This window comes from Maniola jurtina, chromosome 24 (assembly GCF_905333055.1).
Source record: "Maniola jurtina chromosome 24, ilManJurt1.1, whole genome shotgun sequence".
NCBI classification, from domain to species: Eukaryota; Metazoa; Arthropoda; class Insecta; order Lepidoptera; family Nymphalidae; genus Maniola; species Maniola jurtina.
In genome coordinates, this window is record NC_060052.1 from 4,107,382 (window position 1) to 4,126,459 (window position 19,078).

Sequence of the window (19,078 nt, forward strand, 5' to 3'; positions counted from 1 at the left end):
AGCAAGTGCTATTAAATTATTTTTATCGCACGCCATAACTTTAAATTCTTCTCTCCATCAAAAATCAGATCAAGTTGGCGATAGTTGGTCTTATTAACTCCGATTTTTGTAGAACTCTTTTTTCTTGTAATGTGGCTTTAATCGTACCTTCTATTATATGAGTATTCTGAAATAGGTGTTAAATTAATTTAAATAACCATCCGAAAATGAGATAAGGGACGTTGGTTCAACACCAGTTCATACGTGTAAATCCCTACTGATTTATGGTTTTCGGTCCAAAGGTTTCATCGTACATTTTGACAAGTGATGAATGTTACGGCAAATAGAAAAACCGTTTTTAATGAAAATTTATTTAAAAACAAAATTTTTGCTTGTAACTTTACTGGGAGAATGGAGCTATTTGAATTATTTTCACTGTTATCGTTTAAATAGAAATATCAAAGAAGTTATTAGATAAAAATAAATCGTTCAGTAATTGAAGGAAGTTGTGATACAGTTATAAATTACATTCGAATTTCATTTTTCATTCCATTTGCTTTACTTTCATGAATTTTTAACCCCCGACCCAAAAAGAGGGGTGTTATAAGTTTGACGTGTGTATCTGTGTATCTGTCTGTGGCATCGTAGCTCCTAAACGAATGAACCGATTTTAATTTAGTTTTTCTGTTTGAAAGGTGGCTTGATCGAGAGTGTTTTTAGCTATAATCGAAGAAAATCGGTTCAGCCGTTTGAAAGTTATCAGCTCTTTTCTAGTTTTCTTATAGAGGTTTTTGTGTCGGGGGTGTTTTAAATTTTGAGTATATATTGTTTTTCTTTACGAAATAAAAATTTTTACTTACCTAATTATTCTATGGGTGGTAATAAATAAAACCAAAGCAATTTTATATACGAAACAATTTGTTTATTTTGCAAAAAGCATTTTGAATACACGCACATATTGGGTGTTTACCCGTAGATTACATCTCACCATGCTATGTCGGTCTTATTACGTAACTTTGATATCTTTAATAAATCCAGATAATAAATATATACTAATAATAATAAAAATAATACTTGTAATCCAGAGAAAGGGTGTATAAAACGCCCTAATGAAAACTTTGTGAAGAAGTTACACTTAATGCCCGTAGCGAAATTACAATTACTGTAATTTCACTATGTTGTAATTTTTGAGGACGCAATGTATTGCGAACAATGCCATCAAAACGCTCTGCGATCAATGAACACCGATACCGGCCGCAATTATCTGCCATGAGCTTTTGATAAACAGCTAATCATACGCGTATATTTTAAATGTACATTGCTGTTAAGTGTGAAATATTATTTGTTGTTTTTTATTTCTAATCAGCTTGAGACAGATTAATAGCTGATCCCGTTTGTAATTAGTAAAAAAAAAATGCGAAAGGAATATCGTCAAAATCATGAAAGCACCGATGAAAATTTTCAATACTGAGGTTTCAGAATCATGTACTGAATTCCTAGGCTTCAGTTCCCGTTAGGTCGTTAAATACGTCCCTTTATTTAACGTATAAGGTGAGCACTAATCTATTCTTCAAACACAAGAAAAAACTGAGATCTGTGGACCGTACTTTGACTTGATTTGGACATTGTAATGTGATTTCTTATACTTAAAACGGTTACTAAAGATTTATATCGGATCTTAATCTGTTTTTTTTATTCAGTGATTGGAATAAAATATAATTTCTTTAAAAGTTGAAATGGTTATACTGACCGCAGAACACCAATTTGGCAACCAAGTACTCTACGGCTTTTATAAATTGAAAGAGATTGGCGCGCAAAATAATGTTGCTGATTAGCATCAAGGTCTTGTCTAAAATGCATTCATTCAAAATTTATAATCATTACCTACATTCTGACCACTTTAGAGTAATTGCATGCCATGTAGTGAAATGATTGAGGAAATCACAGACAAAAATATATCAAATTGATTTTTTCATTGATTTAAACTTTTACAAGTACTCTAAATTGTACCAAAATAAAGTTTTAAAAATCAATAAAACAAGTTTACCTTTATAATCACAAGTAAGTTACCAAAGGATTAAAATCCCAATTTTAATGGACTTACTTAACCCTTTAAGTCCCTATGGCCTTTTTCTACCTCCACCATCACACCCAACACAAACACAAAGTCAAAGTTTTGTCAAGTTTCAAATTGATAATTTTAGAAATAGGTAATAAGTACCTAGTTTTTGGATTTCTTTACATTGTTAGAAGTCACAAATAAACATTTAAAAACAAGGAAAAGTCTGTTATCATTTTGAAAATCGAATATCAAAAGTTACGTAGTAAGACCAGATCATAAAGTTCAAGCCACATTGTCGTAGTGTTGAAAGCGCGTATTAACGTTTCTTTTTTTTATGTTGATCCATAAATTGTGTAGCAAAGTTCGGTTTACTGAAATATTTTAGGAATGACGCGTCACTACGCCTCAATTCTGCGACAATGTGTCTTTAGCCTTCCACTTTTTATTCAAATAATTTAAACGATTCTATTATAATGACAATGATAGTACGATTTTATGTATTGATATAATTCTATATAATTTAAAGAGACTATTTACAACGAAAGTTTACATTTATTATTTTGGTATCGAGATTTAATACTAAGAGTTATTGTGATAGATAGAATCTAAATTGCCCTTATTTACAAGTGTTATGAAAAGTCACGTATAAATAATAAGTATATAATGATCAACACATTTATCGATACATTTACTAATAAGTTTTCAGATCAGCAAGACCCCAAAACCAGAGTACAGTTTATTTTCCATTTCCTTTGCTTAGGTATCTTCAATTTATAATATTTTAGAAAAGACGCGTCGTTTCTCTACGATTGTTGCAATATGTCTTGAGCCTAAGTTTGCACCAGTCAAGTGACTTTCCATAACTGTATATAAACGCGGGCTTATAAATAAACTCTGAATAAATAACTTAGCAATATAAAATGGTAACTCTGCAAAGCTCTAAATAAATTCTGCATTTAGGGCCAAAACACACTATACTTTTAGCGTTGGTTGTCAGCATTTTGATTGCTTTTCGGGAGCTTGAAAAAACGCGCGATTTGGATCGCAGTTAATCGCCAACTCTGAAAATATCGTGTGTTTTGGCCCTTAGTGATAACAAAAACGTTAACAAGGAATAATACAAAGTATCACAGTCCAGGTATATTAAAAAAATATCTAATTTAACCAGAATACACGTTCCCTATTACAGGAGCCATAGAGGTGTCTTTACTAGAGGGTGCAATGCCCCACAAAATGCCCTTAACTAGACTGGTGTATATGGACACCAACCATGCTATTCGTTAAACATTGTATTGAAGAATTAAAAAAATAAATTAACAAATCCGAGACTACGATAAAAAAAGTATGTTTTATTTCATTATCTACGCTATACACTGATCTACTTATTTATAATGACTTTTAAAGTTACATATATTGCTGTCTGACTTTGAACTAGATCTATCTATGTTTAAAATCGAAGAAGTTCTATGAAAGTCGTAAGTACCTAGACATATTAATATGTTCCACAATCATATTTACAATTACTTGGAGTTACACGAATTTACGTCTACGTCATAGTAAAGCCTCCCTTATATTTAACTATGAAATTGAGTCCAATAGAGCCGAATCGAATTGCTATTCGCATAGTCGGGTCGGAACAGTTGATTCAGCTATTTCATATAACAATAAAACCAACCCATTGCACCTTCTACGCCTTCATTTGGGTTGCCGTTCGCAAAACTGTTCGGGTTCATTCGATATCTGTTTCACTTTTAACGGATCTTTGTCATATTGAGTGACCAGTTGATTTCTCACCCAGCTGTGCCGCTGAAAGCCAAATATATGTATGTAAAAGCAATCTGAGTGGTCTTTTTGCTAAACACTCATCTATATGTAATATCTAGTGGTAAATATTATATAGATAATAATCAGTAGCTTCGGTTTTGTATGGCCTCGTTTTTATTACTCATAGGAGTCATAGGACCTGTAACATTTTGTCGCTGATTTGTTCATCTCAGTGTAGACCATTGTCTCTGTCGTTGAAATACGTAGGATAACACGTTACTAGGTATGAGTGGTAGAAACGACGCCCTATATAGAGTATATAGTCGAAGTTGCCAATTACTATATACTATCATATATTTACTACCGGGTACTGTTACATAAGTCTGCCAATCCGCATTGGGCCAGCGTGGCAGACTATGGCCTAAACCTTCTCATTCTGAGAAGAGACCCGTTCTCAGTAGTGGGCCGGCAATGGGTTAATCATGATTACTGTTATATATTCGATTCTATCGGCCAGCTGTACTAAGCCAACTGTGTGTATAGCAATAAAATTTGTATATACTAAATTTTAGAATGGGAGGCGAAATACTGCGACCTAGTGGACGTTTAGGCTTAACAAATACACTGAAATTCTTTGAAATAAATTACAAAAAGAATGAATTATTAAAATAAAATTACGTTGGACGGATTCAACAGAAACAAATGAAATTTCAGTTTGGCTAAGCAATGTTTCTTATACAAATAACATTTACAATTCACAAATAAAACGGTCTTTGATATTCAAATATTAGGTAAAATACTCCAATAAAATGATTTACATTACCCGGGTTCTTTTAGGATTTAAACTGTCATGAGTTGTTCTCATTTCAAATAAGCAAGGCAACGGATCAAGTGTTGTGAGATTGTGTCGGTGTATGTCCGACAATTTTGGATAAATTCGGGGCCCTTAGTGAATCAACTACTTTAAGAGCGTTCCTGCTTATAGTGCACCGCACGATTGGAACTGGTCGGGCATACACAGACAAAAACCTCACATAGAGATGAGTCGTTACCTTATTCATAAACAAGTTATTATTTGTGGGATATATTTAAACAAACATAACATTAAGATATGATTTCGTTAAATAGTTAGTTGTAATATCTAAAGAAGTCACAACCATATATTATTACTTTTATTACATTTACAGCCCATTTTAACATTTAAATACATATTTTTATGACTTTAACAGTCGTAGAAATCTCAAGTAGTAGAAATAATAGTTCTGGGCTCTAATAAATAGGTACATCTAGATTAAAAATGGCTACAGGACCAGTTATTTCTTAATTTTGTTTCCTATTACGTTTTCTAATACATTTACGACTTGAGCCTAAATACTTATTTAAAGGAAGACACATTGAGTTTAAAAGAGCGACATCATTACGAAAACTGTGGAAGTTTCAGTAAAGTTCTTCACGGATTGTACTAAGGCTTAACTTTGTCAGCTGTTTCCAATATGAGTTTTCATAATTTTCGAACTAATTTTTGTCGATGTAAGCCCAACTGATTCCGGGTAGGTCCAAATCTAATCGGGGTTAAACCGACAAAACGGTTAATTTTTTCAAGACAGGTAAACTACACTACCTATGCAGTATGCATTTACTAAGCTTTATGAATGCGGTCTACATGTGGTTTTTTCTCGGTGTAGGTCCTATTTTTTCAAGCCCGTTTGGAACCAGTCGGACATACACCGACAAAAAATAGAAGTTACTCCAGCTTTATCTTTTTCCAATTTATCCGTTTTCATCTTCCGAAAGCAACTCTCTGTTTAATTTAATTGTGTTAGAAGGAATAAATGTACAGTAAGTACCACTGAAACTTTCAACAGCTTCTCAGTTATTTTGAGGTCGCAGAGTTTCAAGCAAAGACATCTATTATGGACATCGACAGACAGATATTATTTATGAGGAGTTAAGATGAACACCGAAGAAAATATTATATCTATGATTTGGCGTACATTTAAAATTTTGAGCAGCCATGATAGTCGTATCAATTTCAAAGCTGCTACATTTTGTTAAGTTTTGTAGAGAATAGAAAACGCCTACATCAAGAGTGAAACTCTAAGTAAGCGTGTTTCAGCCTATGGACTTACTTCATCATTGATTTTTACTAAGTATGATTGTATTCGAGCGTTAGCATATCTTGAATTAAAAAAAATGCTTGTAGTGTCCTACTATATGCTCAAAATGTCTGTACCAATCGTTGCTGTGTGTAGGTAATTTAAAAAAAAAAATTATACTAAGGTGGAGCCGCGGCCGCAACCATTTGTTGAGTATCCTGATTCCCGATGTATATTGATCGATGATTTGACATAATCAAGCCTTAAAGGAGAATCCACACGAACCGCTTACTATAAAGTCTATCTTGGTCAGAGTCCTTCATTGTCATAGCCTTTCAGAAATTCTGAAGTTTTTATTCAGCCATCGCTTGGACCACTAAATATGTCCTTTTTAATTTATAGACATTTAACCTTCTTTTCCAAAAATGTAGCCGCTCAAGGTCTCATGCTGCCCAAAATTGTAGATGTGATTCGTATTATTATCCATCGAATTAGTCAAGGTTAGTATTTAAATGTCTACAGACTGGTAAACACGACACCAACACACCAAATTCTAATCGGTCTGTTACAGTTAATTAATAGAACATCAATTATTTTAAAACTCGATTTTTCTATTGAAGCGTTATTTGTCCCCATAATAATCATTATCATATCTCTCTATTAATGTTTAAAATGATTTTTTTAATACATGGTGTTGTTTTGAGAGTTGTCAGTGAGACGATTTTACTAACAATGTAAGACATAGAGAAAGATTTATGGAACCATGTCTTCGAAAAACTGTGTAGTTAGATACAAAGATTTCCCAAAAAGCCTCACACTCAAAAAAAATTAAAAACCTCTTATTTTGAACTAAGAAAACGGAGGTGCGTTATTTCAATAAAATGATATCATAAGAAAATAATGTAAATAAGCTTGACCTCTAAAAAAATAATACTTAGCAGTTCTAGATTTACGATTTTCCAAGTTAATAGTCCCCCAATAATTAGGACTCACTGCGGCTACGCTTTCGTGTAATTTAAAAAAAAATTAAAATCTTTGAATGTAACTATTCCCTTTTTTATAATCGATCCTATTGTCTCTTAGATCTTTCTCTATCTCAAAAAATTTTCACTTCACTGATCGCTCACAAAGTAACATCTTGTATATCCTATAAATTACGTTATGTTTCTTAATCTACTTATAATTTACCTAAATGTAAATTTACTCCTAATTTTATTTACAACTCGAATGCCGACGGCTATACAAAACTTTATCATTGAAATTACAATTTACCGATTAACCCCGGGAGAAAAGGGATTCAACCACAGAATTCAGAAATATAGAAGAGGTAAAAGAGTGTCAGATTGTTGCCGCACAGGTGACTAATAAAACAGCAGCACGTAATTGAAAACTATACATAATTATATAATAACGTGTTCAATCTAAATTCTAAATTAAGAGAAGTTTTTCTAGCGTGCTTACCAGTACTCTGCATATAAACGTACTTTGGTTTTCATTTGAATATAAATTATCATACTCAATGAACTTTTGTAGGCACGTTCTAGAAATGATCTTTGTCTGTGGTTGCCAGATTTCTGTCAAAATGAGTAGTTTAAAGTTACATAGACATACAGTATACAAAGGCATATTTTACTTTAAAACTACACATTTTTACAGAATTCTGGAAATCCACAAGACGTAGGTATCAGTCTCTAGAGCGTTTCTACAATTTATTGTGTGATTGGTAAATATTCAAATGAGAACCAAATTATGGTTGTTTGGATTACGTTACGAATAAACTTCTCTAGCGTTACAGTTTATTTTCCGTTGCTTTGGATGCTAGATTCATTAAAATGTTCTTTTGAAGTATATTTGTATGAGTGTAATGCTATTAAGTGCTACAAATCAGCGACATGCCATTATTTAACACAGCAGATACCATTTCTATTACCTTATTTTAAATTCCATGGATTAAACCAATACCGAATTTGAATTTCTATAAATTGAACAAAAGTTAAGAGTTGTTTATTAGTTCAATAAAAAGTTAAACGTGAATTTTGAAGTTAAATTCTCTAGTTTCAAACAAGCTATACGATTCAAGAATTGAAGTTTATATAATTACATTCAATTGAAGTTTACATTATTGCAGCTTAATTAAATCTGGCTTGCAACTTTTGTGATAAAAAGAATATTTATATTTTATTATTGAACCTATCACTGTTCAGCGAAAAATTATAATTTATAACATATTCCTTCGCAACGACAGGCAAATAAATAATTTTAATAGTTAAATCTTGTTATCAAATCTCAAAAATCATAAAATATCCTTTAATCTAACCTAAAAATTAAATTTTTATTCGTCTACTTAACTAATTATATTTATGTATTACTTTTGTGAAGATTGAGAGTTCTGCACAGTGTGAATTTTAGATTCACTGCATCTTTAACACTAATATATACAATGTACCTTTGGCCTTTTCGATTGTTATTTTAAGCTTTAGGCCTACAGTTCAGCCATCTTCAGATTATTTACTAATTACTAATTATTTACACACCAATCTATATACATTTCGATATATCATACCTAAGTTATTCATAAAGAATATCTATACATTTAAAAACTGAAAACACAGAAACAAAATACTGTTAATACAATATTAAAACTCCTAAGTATTTGGGATGGTTTGTAAGACCACTATTTGATTCCATAAAATTGAAGTTTAAAAACAACCGTCTCGAAGGTCATATCCACCATTTCGAGATAGAGAGATTCGTTTAAAAATATTTACAGCAATTACATTGTTCTTAACTCAGTCACTTACGGAATTAGTTACGTCGTAATATTTCGTTGAAACACTAGGCTCGTCATACGTCTGTCACTTGGACACGATGTGGCGATATTCAAAGGGACGCAAGGTCCGACTGTCTTCTAGAAGGAAGGGGCACTCTTAACTGCGCGGAACCCCGTCGGTCCAGTCTATCTAACGCGTCGGAATCGTGAGACCCTCGACGACAGAAACTACAGAACGCGCACGCTAAAGTGTTCTTGAAAGCGTTGCGAAAGTCTCTATTGAAGTACGCGTAAATGATCGGATTTAACGCGGAATTAAAATAACCAGTCCAAAACATGATCACAGTCACCACTTCAGGATATTCACAGGTATCACACAAGGACGTCGATAGGTAGAACAGAAAAAATGGCAGCCAGCATAGGATAAAGGCACCCATAATAATGCCCAGCGTTCTGGCTGCTTTGTGCTCACGTTTCATTTTCAAAATGTTCTTATCTTTGGTTGGGGTATTAGCGTTGATATGTAATCCGTTCTTATCACCAACGTCCCTCGAATGGCGGTGCATTAACATCGCATTGCCAGCTCTCGCATGGAGAGCCTTCTCTTGACGATTTGCTTCTTTGAAAATGGCAAAGTACGTGAATAACATTATGGTGCAGGGTATCCAAAATGATATCGAGCTGGATATGACAGCGTATGGCTTATTGACTATGAATTCGCACTGGTTAAGTTTTCGTGTTTGCATGTGGTAACTGGTCGTGTACCAGCCCATGAAAATTGGGGCGTACGATATCGTTATGGGGCTGAGCCATGTCGCTGCTAACATGACGAACGCCATCTGGAATAGAAATCATTGTTTAAAGAAAAATAGAAAAAAAATGTGATGGAGATAATAGATAAATATATGAATGATTTATTGGGTATCAATAATCCCTAAGCTAATATTGTCAGTGCCCTATGGATCTGATCTAATAAATTATGGAACAGTTGACTTTATAAACTATCTGTTTTTGTTGGTTTACTTTCTACATTTTTTTAGGCCACAGTCCACCACATTGGTTAAGTTTGGTATGGCAGATTTCGCATACCTTTGAAAATATTATGGAACACTCTTAGGTACGCTGGTTTTCTCATTACTCATATCTCATATTTATTCAAGTGCTTAAAATGCACATACATATTTCTGAAAAATTAAAGATACGTGCCCGGGATCGAATTCCAACCCCCTCAAATAGAAGACTGAAGTCTATTAGCGCTCAGTCTAGCATACACCAACCGAAAATGGTCGTGAGTTCAGTCGATTCCTAATTCATTTTAAAGGATCTCTTCCTTAAATGAGGCAACCAAAAGTTCATAAACTTTCAGATACTAAGTTGAGAGCCTTTATTAAACTTAATATAAAGTTATACTGAGAACACAATTAATTACGATGCTGGTTAATTTAACACAAGCAAGATAAACTAGGCTTCGCGGCGAGAACATTCGATTAAGTATATCTTTAAAAGCTTTCTGCTGTTAAAATCCATTAAATTATACCAACATTTGTTTGGTAGAAGTTTATCTTTGTAACACTTAAAATTTTGTAAAGTTAACCTCTTTAAGTAATCCTTTTAGTATGTACTAAGAAATGTAATACTTGGCTATAAGTAGACGATTATTTTAACAGAAAACGCTTTCAAGAAGATAAATTTTATGTTTAGATTAATAAATATTAAATAGAAGATTTTCATCGTGAAAAAGGTCGAAATATTGTGGTACCTGCTTTATTTTACCAAAGTTACTTAAACTTAAAGTGGTTCTTGATAAAAACAAAAGGCACCTAAGTACGGGCTTTGGTGGGCTCTGTTTGTTTATTTGTAAATAGAACAAGAGAATAAATTGACTGAAATACGTATGGAAGTATCTGTGGAATGTAGCTTTAACCATAAAATTAAAATACTTTAACTTAATTTTCATCTTATTATATTCTTTTAAAATTTATAACTTAGGTATTTTTTCATAGTCCTTAGGTTAGCTATTATATTATATTTTTTATTTTACTGTACGACTTATGCTTATGTTAATGCACGCTGTGACTGCCCGTAAGTGGAGTTGCATAAGAGCAATAGAAAGTAAGGAACAACATGTATAATTTAAATGTGTAACTCTGTGGGCGGTACTATAGTAAATAAATATATAAATAAATAAATAAATAAAATTGTTTTAGTATTCTAAGGTTGAACTACAATTTCGTTTACAAGATCTATATTAAATTATTATTTTTAGGGTTCCGTACCTCAGAAGGAAAAACGGAACCCTTATAGGATCACTTTGTTGTCTGTCTGTTTGTCTCTCTCCGTTTGTCTGTCCGCCTGTCGTGTCTGTCAAGAAACCTATAGAGTACTTCCCGTTGACCTAGAATCATGAAATTTGGTAGATCTTATAGCACAAGTACAGGAATAAATCTGAAAATCGCGAATTTGTGGTCACATTATTAAAAAAAATTAAATATGGTTCAATTTTCAAAGTAAGATAACTATACCAAGTGGGGTATCATATGAAAGGGCTTTACCTGTACATTCTAAAACAGATTTTTATTTATTTTTATGCATATATAATAGTTTTTAATTATTATAGTTTAATACCCGAGTAGCTACGAAACCCTCAGTGCGCGAGTCTGACTCGCACTTGGCCGGTTTTTTTAAATTCCGTGGAAACAGTTTGATTTGCCGGCATAAATAGTTGTCTATGTATATTTCCGGGAAGCAGGCTACCTCTGTACACTCCTACAGGTAGGTAGACCTGACAAATTTCATGATTCTAGGTCAACGGGAAGTACCCTATAGGTTTCTTGACAGACAGACAGACAACAAAGTGATCCTATAAGGGTTCCGTTTTTCCTTTTGAGGTACGGAACCCTAAAAACCTAAATCGACACAGACGAAAATCATATACTTACTGATAAAATAATACTAACCTTTTTCGTCATTTTAATCGGATATTTCAAAGGTTTCACGATAGCGTAGTACCTATCCACGGATATACAACACAGGTGCAGGATCGAGGTGGATGTGAAGTACACGTCAGAGGAATTCCATAGATCGCAGATGATGGGGCCGAAGATCCATTCGTTGTAGAACTGCACGCTGAAGTTGAACGGCATCACCACCATGGCCACCAGTATATCCGCGAACGCTAGTGATACGACGAAGTAGTTTGTGATGACGCGAAGTTTTCTGCAATAGAAATATATTGGTAAAACAATTCGTAGTTAACAAAATTGAAAACAGGATTTCGTTGTCAAAAAAATCGGTCAATTGCGACTCGGACTCTTACACGAAGAGTTCCGTACTATCGTATAAGAAATAGCTCTTTTTATTTTTTAAAACTTCATGGCGGCCATTTTGAAATTCTTATTATTTGTGGTTACACATTTCGTGTAAATTTCAACTTTGTAACTATTAAGGTTCATGAGATACAGTCTGCTGACAGACAGATGGACGGACTGATGGAAGGACTGGCGGACGGACAAATGGACAGCGGATGGACAGGTCCCATTTGCGTCCTTCGGGAGCGGAACTTTACAAAGTAAAATTTTTCACATTTGAAAATGCACCATAAATTAAACTGTTAGAATATGTAAATACATCATTAATATAACGCGAATTATTGAGGCTTCTTTAATCATTAGCGGGACTATTCTGAAACCTGTAGATAGAATTATTAAGGTCTATTAAAATCTATGCAAGGGTCAATAGTCAGGGCTCTACAATCCAGTCTATGCGATTTATACGAGTCATTTTACAGCTTTCAAAGGCCGGATATAGCCTTTGATCCCATTTCATCCAAGAGTGAAGTGGCAGTCTCTTGAGAATAAGTGGTTCAAGGGTTTTACAACGAGGTGATGAAAATAACCAGATTCTTCTCTTTGGGGTAATAAATAATTATTATATTAGCTATCATTATCTAAATATATAAAAGGAAAAGGTGACTGACTAATCTATTAACGCGCAGTTCAAACTACTGGACGGATCGGGCTGAAATTCAGCATGCAGATAGCTATTATGACGCAGACAACCGCTAAGAAAGAATTTTTGTAAATTCAACCCCTAAAGGGATACAATAGGGGTTTGAAATTTGTGTTGTCCACACGGACGAAGTCGCGGGAATAAGCTACTTTTTTAGTAAGGTACATACTACCAAAATTAATAATCTTCAATTACCGTTTGCGTCCATTCTTGGACACTTACCTCTATACTTGAACTTTGAAAGAGCTTACCGCTTGTAATGCGAGTCTATTAGCTACGAATCATACTCTAATATTATAAAGGCGAAAGTTTGTGTGAATGTATGTGTGTATGTTTGTTACTCTTTCATGCAAAAACTACTGAATGGATTTGGATAAAATTTGGAATGGAGATAGATTATACCCTGGATTACCACATAGGCTACTTTTTATACCAGAAAATCAAAAAGTCCCTACGGAATTTTGAAATACCTAAATCCACGCGGACGAAGTCGCGGGCGTCAGCTAGTTATCAATATTTACCTGTGCCGCATGACACTGACTATCACCAGCATGTTCCCGAGCACCGCCATGATCACGATCAGCAGCAGCACCGCGGTCCGCAGCTTGAACATCACAGTCTGCGTCCATTCTGGGTCTTCCACCTCCGTCGCATTGCTCGTCAGGTTCTGGGTCACGTTTACTTGATCCATAAGGGGCAGTCTGGATTTTAGATTGTAATATTAATAAAAAACCGGCCAAGTGCGAGTCGGACTCGCACACGAAGGGTTCCGTACCGTACAAGATATACCTAACACCTTTATGTAGAACTCTCCAAGTTCAATAGCGGTATGAGCCATCGATTCACCAATTTTCGGTTTTCGGATTTTTCCTTTACTTGTGCTATAGGACACATTAGTCACCTACAGTAAATTTCATGATTCTAGGTCAACGGGAAGTACTCCATAGGTTTTCTTGACAGACACGACAGATGTACAGACGGATAGACAGACAAACAGACTAGAAAGTGATCTTATAAGGGTTCCGTTTTTCCTTTTTGAGGCACGGAACCCTAAAAATTAGTAGTAAAATTAAGATTAATAATGAAACATCTAATAATAAAAAATAAACATTCATTATTCAGATGAGTAATTTAATAGGTTGAGCCACTGATACCTACTTATTGTGTTCTAAGTCACAAGACATGATAAAAATATGATAAGGTGTTTCGAGATAAAATTTATTAGAATTTTGAGTTTTTTTTTTTAATAGAAATTCTTGGCTTAGTATATAATTGAATTAAACCCGTTCAAATTGATGATAGTCTTGGTACAATTTCTTTTTGATTAATATTAACATTTTAATTTTTGGCGCTTAAGGAACCATTGGGTACCACTTCTAAGAACCCAAAAATATAATGATTTATCCAATACCTACCTTTATCTTTCGCGTCTAAATCTCGTCAAACAATTTTCATTGTCACAAGCTACCACAATCCTTGTTCTGGATAACTTTTCATTGAGCATTCTTACTTAGTTACTGTATTAACTGTTGGATTAAGTGAGTTTTCATCTTTTTCTTCTTAACCGTCTCTGAACCTATTTCCAGTGTTCTTCTCACATACATCTTCGGCTATAATAACTTCATGGTTACCGTGTATGATTTCTTCTTTGATCTCTACTGGTCTTTCGATCTGTAACAATAGAAAAATATTGCTTAGTTTTAATACTTTTGTGTGTCCCATTTTCTATGTGTTCGCACGTCGAGTTAAAACTTTGTACAACCGTTGTTGGCATTTGCTTGAAAATTTCTTATAAAAAAGATAGTAATAGGTATAATAGTGTGGCTAATTCGTTTGTACCTATTTACACATTTTTTACATCAACTCAAGGCATTTATCATTTTTTTTAAAGAATATTAGCCATGCTAATCATGACTAATACGGGGAGTATTTTCCCCTCCAATTAAGCGTAAAGCTTGTGGCAGGAGTGGGTACGACAATAGTGCAACGGTTGGGATTTGAACCGGCGACCTTTCGGAATTCAGTCCGCTCCTCAACCGTTGAGCTATCGAGGCTCTAAACTAAACTGAATTGGCTAAATCTAGTACTGCCCTTTCCCGCAGGGTAGCATTATGAAAAAGATAGTTTTATGATAATTTAGTTTAGAGATTATGTGTAATAGAATAAGCCAAAACCTTTCGGAACTAAGCCAAACTTCCTGACCGTCGAACTTTTGAACCATTTAGTACCTACTTTATTTTCACAAAATCATATCATCAAGGTGTTTATAATAATAAACACCTTTATACCTCAAAACACGAGTAAATATATCCCTTGGAAAATAATATATCCCCGTGCGGGATAGCCAGGGGATGGAAACGAAAAAAAAAACAGTTTCGTTAATGTACACAATAATTATGAAGCTAAATAAAATTTTAAAAGGTTGTTTTACCTACATGTTAGGAGCAATAAAATAATAAAATACACGGATGCGCGCTGTTTGTTTAGGTCCTCTGAAGGGGCCGCAACTGGGAAATATAAAATTAAAAAATAACAATATTCTTTCAACGTGTTTTCATGGGTAAAAGAAATCCCTTGTAGTCCGAGCACAACCCAAATTCTTTCACAACTTTTATTTAAATACCTTTAATGCGTAAAATGTTTTTAATGCGTGATAGCCTAGTGGTTAAAACGTCCGCCTTCTAATGGGAGGTCGGAGGTTCGATTCCGGGCATGCACCTCAAACTTGCGGAGTTAGGTGCGTTTTAAGCAATTAATTAAATGAATCCATACTAATATTATAAATGCGAAATTGTGTCCGTCCGTCTGTCTGTCTGTCTGCTACCTTTTCACGGCCCAACAGATTAACCGATTCTGGCGAAATTTGGTACAGAGTTACCATAGGTAATATCCCGGGGACAGACATAGACTTTTTATTCCGGATAATCAAAGAGTTCTCACGGGATTCCTAAAGACCCATCAACTCAACCAATTTGTATGAAATTTGGTACCGAGGTAGCTTGCGTCCATGTTATTGACATAGACCACTTTTTATCCCGGAAACCCAAACAGTTCCCACGGGATCTTCAAAAACCTATATCCACGCGGATGAAGTCGCGGGCATCCTCTAGTAGTAAATAAATGTTTATTTCAGACGTTTCCATTCATAAATTGTTAGCATTTTAGTAATTAGCACTTGCTTTAACGGTGAAGGAAAACCTCGTGAGGAAACCTGCATGTCATTTTGTTGTCCAAAGATGGGCGAAGACTAACAATCCGCACTTTGTCAGCATGGTGGACTGTGACCAAATTCTTTTTATTGAGAGAGGAGATTCATGCTCAGTAGTGAACTGGCGATGGGTTGAGAGAGTGATGATGATGATAACTTATTATTGGCATTATAAACCAACTAGCTCATGCCCGCGATTCGTTCCGTTCGATATAGATTTTTTTAAAATCCCATGGGAACTCATTGGTTTTCCGGGAAAAAAGTGTTAATCCAGGGTATAAACCTACGAGTGCCCCCATTCCAAATTTCAGCCAAATCCGTCCTGTAATTTTTGTGTGAAAGAGTACCTAACAAACATCCATCCATACATACTTACAAACATTCGCATTTATAATATTAGCAGGATTGTACAGACATTACTTGCAGTATATTTTACATCCAATTTTGAGTCCAAGCTTTAACCATTTCATGTTTAACTGTGGTTCACAGCTTTGTAATGACGATTCCGGGGAAACCGTGCAAAATACGGCTCAATAAACAGCTCCTCCAGAAAGGCTCGAGAGGGAATGGTGTAAGCTATGCAACTTAATAACGTCGACCCATTGCGTCATTGAGTTTAAGGGAGAGATCTATAGAGCGCGCTCTGCCTTTGCTTAGACTTAAGACAGAGTTAAAACGAGACAGAGCTATATCTCTCACATAAATCTGTCTCGTTTTAACTCGATCTTAAGTCAGAGCAAAGTCAAAGTGCGCTTTATAGATTTCAGCCTTAGACTATAGAGGTGCAGACCTTAGACATAAGGCACCCCTACATAATGTGGTGAAAAACACACTAAGCTTGAAACGTATAAACATACTAGCCGATGCCCGCGACTTCGCCCGCGTGGATTTAGATTTTTCAAAATCCCGTGGGAACTCTCTAATTTTCCGGGATAAAAAGTAACCTATGTGGTAAACCAGGATATTGTCTATCTCTATTCCAAATTTCAGCCAAATCCGTCTAGTAGTTTTTGCGTGAAGGAGTAACGAACATACACACACACACCCTATACGGCTTTGTTGACAGACACGATAGACGGACAGAAGACAGACAGAGAAACAACGAAGTGATCCTATACGGGTTCCTTTTTTCCATAGTGGTAGCTAGGTGTTAAGTACGAACTCGTCCGCAAACATGAAAGGCGTCGTCTCTGCTAAATTAGTTATATGGGTCATTTTACGAAGGATATTATTACCTCTATAATAGTACAGTACCTATCTCTGTCGCCAACCCATTTCAGTCCTAAAGATGGAATTTCCTCTTATTATTCTGGCAGCGAACGTTTATGAGTTACGTTGGGAAATTACTGTGACAGGGACAGACTTGCAAGCAAATAGCGCATTTATGTCCGACAAACGGGACAAACGAGTTCATTTATCCGTATAGTATGCGTATAATATTCTATTAAGCTTTCATCCCATCCCAGCCACTAACAGAATATAATGAGGTTATAATCATTTATATTAAATGAATCTAATAATTTTTGGTTTATAATTCCATTCCAATCTATCAGCGTGTTTGCGTCCACTGCTGGACATAGGCCTTTCCAAGAGCCACTAAACATGGTCATCCGCCTTCCTCAATAATGGATGGGCCTCAATTATAATCCATACTAATATTATGTGTGGGTGTCTGTTTGTCCATCATTCTTTCTGTTACCTTTCAAGGCTCATCCGTTCAACGATTCTGACGAAGTTTGGTACACAGATAGTTTACATCCCGGGGAAGGACATAGGCTACTTTTTGACGTGACAACGTCTTATAATTCGATAGAGCCGGCTGCACGCACGAAAAAACATGACTCATGCGGCGTTACCTCGCTCTGAGGCGTTCCATGTAAGGCTTGAAGTGCAAGCGAGAGCGCGGACCGAGCGGTAAAGAAGCACAATCGGCCATTGTTGTCACGTTCAACTATCGTCAGTAAACCGACTTTACAGACAACCAATTTTTTATCCCGGAAAATAAAGATTTCCACGGGATTTTTAAAACCTAGGTGAGTATTAGATATGCGAAAGCATGTTTGTCTGTCAATCTGGCTAGCTCTTCACGGCTCGTCCATATAACCGATTTTGATGTACAAAGGTAGCTTATATTCCGGGGAAGGACATAGGTTATTTTTCGTTCCGTGGATTTCCGTGATCCTATCCGTAAGGGGTGAAATAGCTTGCACCCCTTGCTTATATACTGATATAGGCTACTCTTTATACTTAAAAATCGAAGGAAAACGAAAATCTAAGGAGAGTCTTTTAAAAAACCGTAATCCACGCGGACAAAGTCGCGGGCTTTAACTACTGAGGAATAAAACATAGGAAGATACTCCAAGTATAATATGACAAAACGGTTTTAAATTCGGACGACTATGAAAACAGCCATTGTTTGCATACATACTACATTTTTTCAGCTTTAAACATTTTTATATTTTCCGTGAAAACAATGTCTGAATATTTTCAGGTGACCGAAACAAAAACAAAAGGCATTCCGAATATCATGTTTCCTGGATAAATGAAAATGATAAAAGGTAGATTTTATAGCAATCATGGAAACGCGTTATATATCTATACTTGGAATTGCTTTTGTTTTACTTTTTATTTAATCAGGGCAACAATTTCAACATCAATAACTCGAGATTGCAGTTAAAAATAACGAAAATCCAAACATGATTATTGGTTCTGTTTTAACCAACTTCAAAAAAGGAAGTTGTGTATTCAACCCTCACGTGTTTATGTATATTCACATAAAATAACGATTTTTTTTTACGAGATGGACATTGAATAATAATTGCGGAAAATCATAGAGTTAATTCATGCAAAGAAGTCGCAGGCGTCAGCTATTTAGATAATATCCATATATTTTTTTTGTGTATTCGTTTGTTATCGTTCATTCGATTGACTTGAAATTTTATACAATTGTTGTTGACATTTGTGTGAAGATTTCTTACGTAGTATTCATTCATCAACGTAAACTAGGAAATAGAGATCATCTACTACTTAGTTTATAAATAATAAAATACTTCAAACTTTTTTAGTTCTTTTTAAATTAGGTCAGAAACGAAGTTATAAGGAACTAATAATAATATCAAAATATGGTGGATTTGGTAGTGGCATATTTCCATAAATATGCCACATACATAAAAATAAGTCAACAAAATTCA

At 34.7% G+C, this 19,078-nt stretch overlaps 1 protein-coding gene across 1 annotated transcript in view; it reads right to left on the minus strand.

The window, feature by feature from the left end:
- Window positions 1-881: 881 nt before the first annotated feature.
- Window positions 882-19,078, minus strand: part of LOC123877492 (octopamine receptor beta-2R-like) — a 185,348-nt gene continuing 167,151 nt past the window's right edge. The window contains exons 3-6 of the mRNA XM_045924288.1: window positions 14,095-14,350; window positions 13,201-13,380; window positions 11,629-11,887; window positions 882-9,510 (exon numbers count right to left, since the gene is read on the minus strand). Of these exons, the coding sequence (XP_045780244.1) occupies window positions 8,782-9,510; window positions 11,629-11,887; window positions 13,201-13,370 (1,158 nt within the window). The 5' untranslated portion in view covers window positions 13,371-13,380; window positions 14,095-14,350 and the 3' untranslated portion in view covers window positions 882-8,781. The remainder of the gene's footprint in view (window positions 9,511-11,628; window positions 11,888-13,200; window positions 13,381-14,094; window positions 14,351-19,078) is intronic.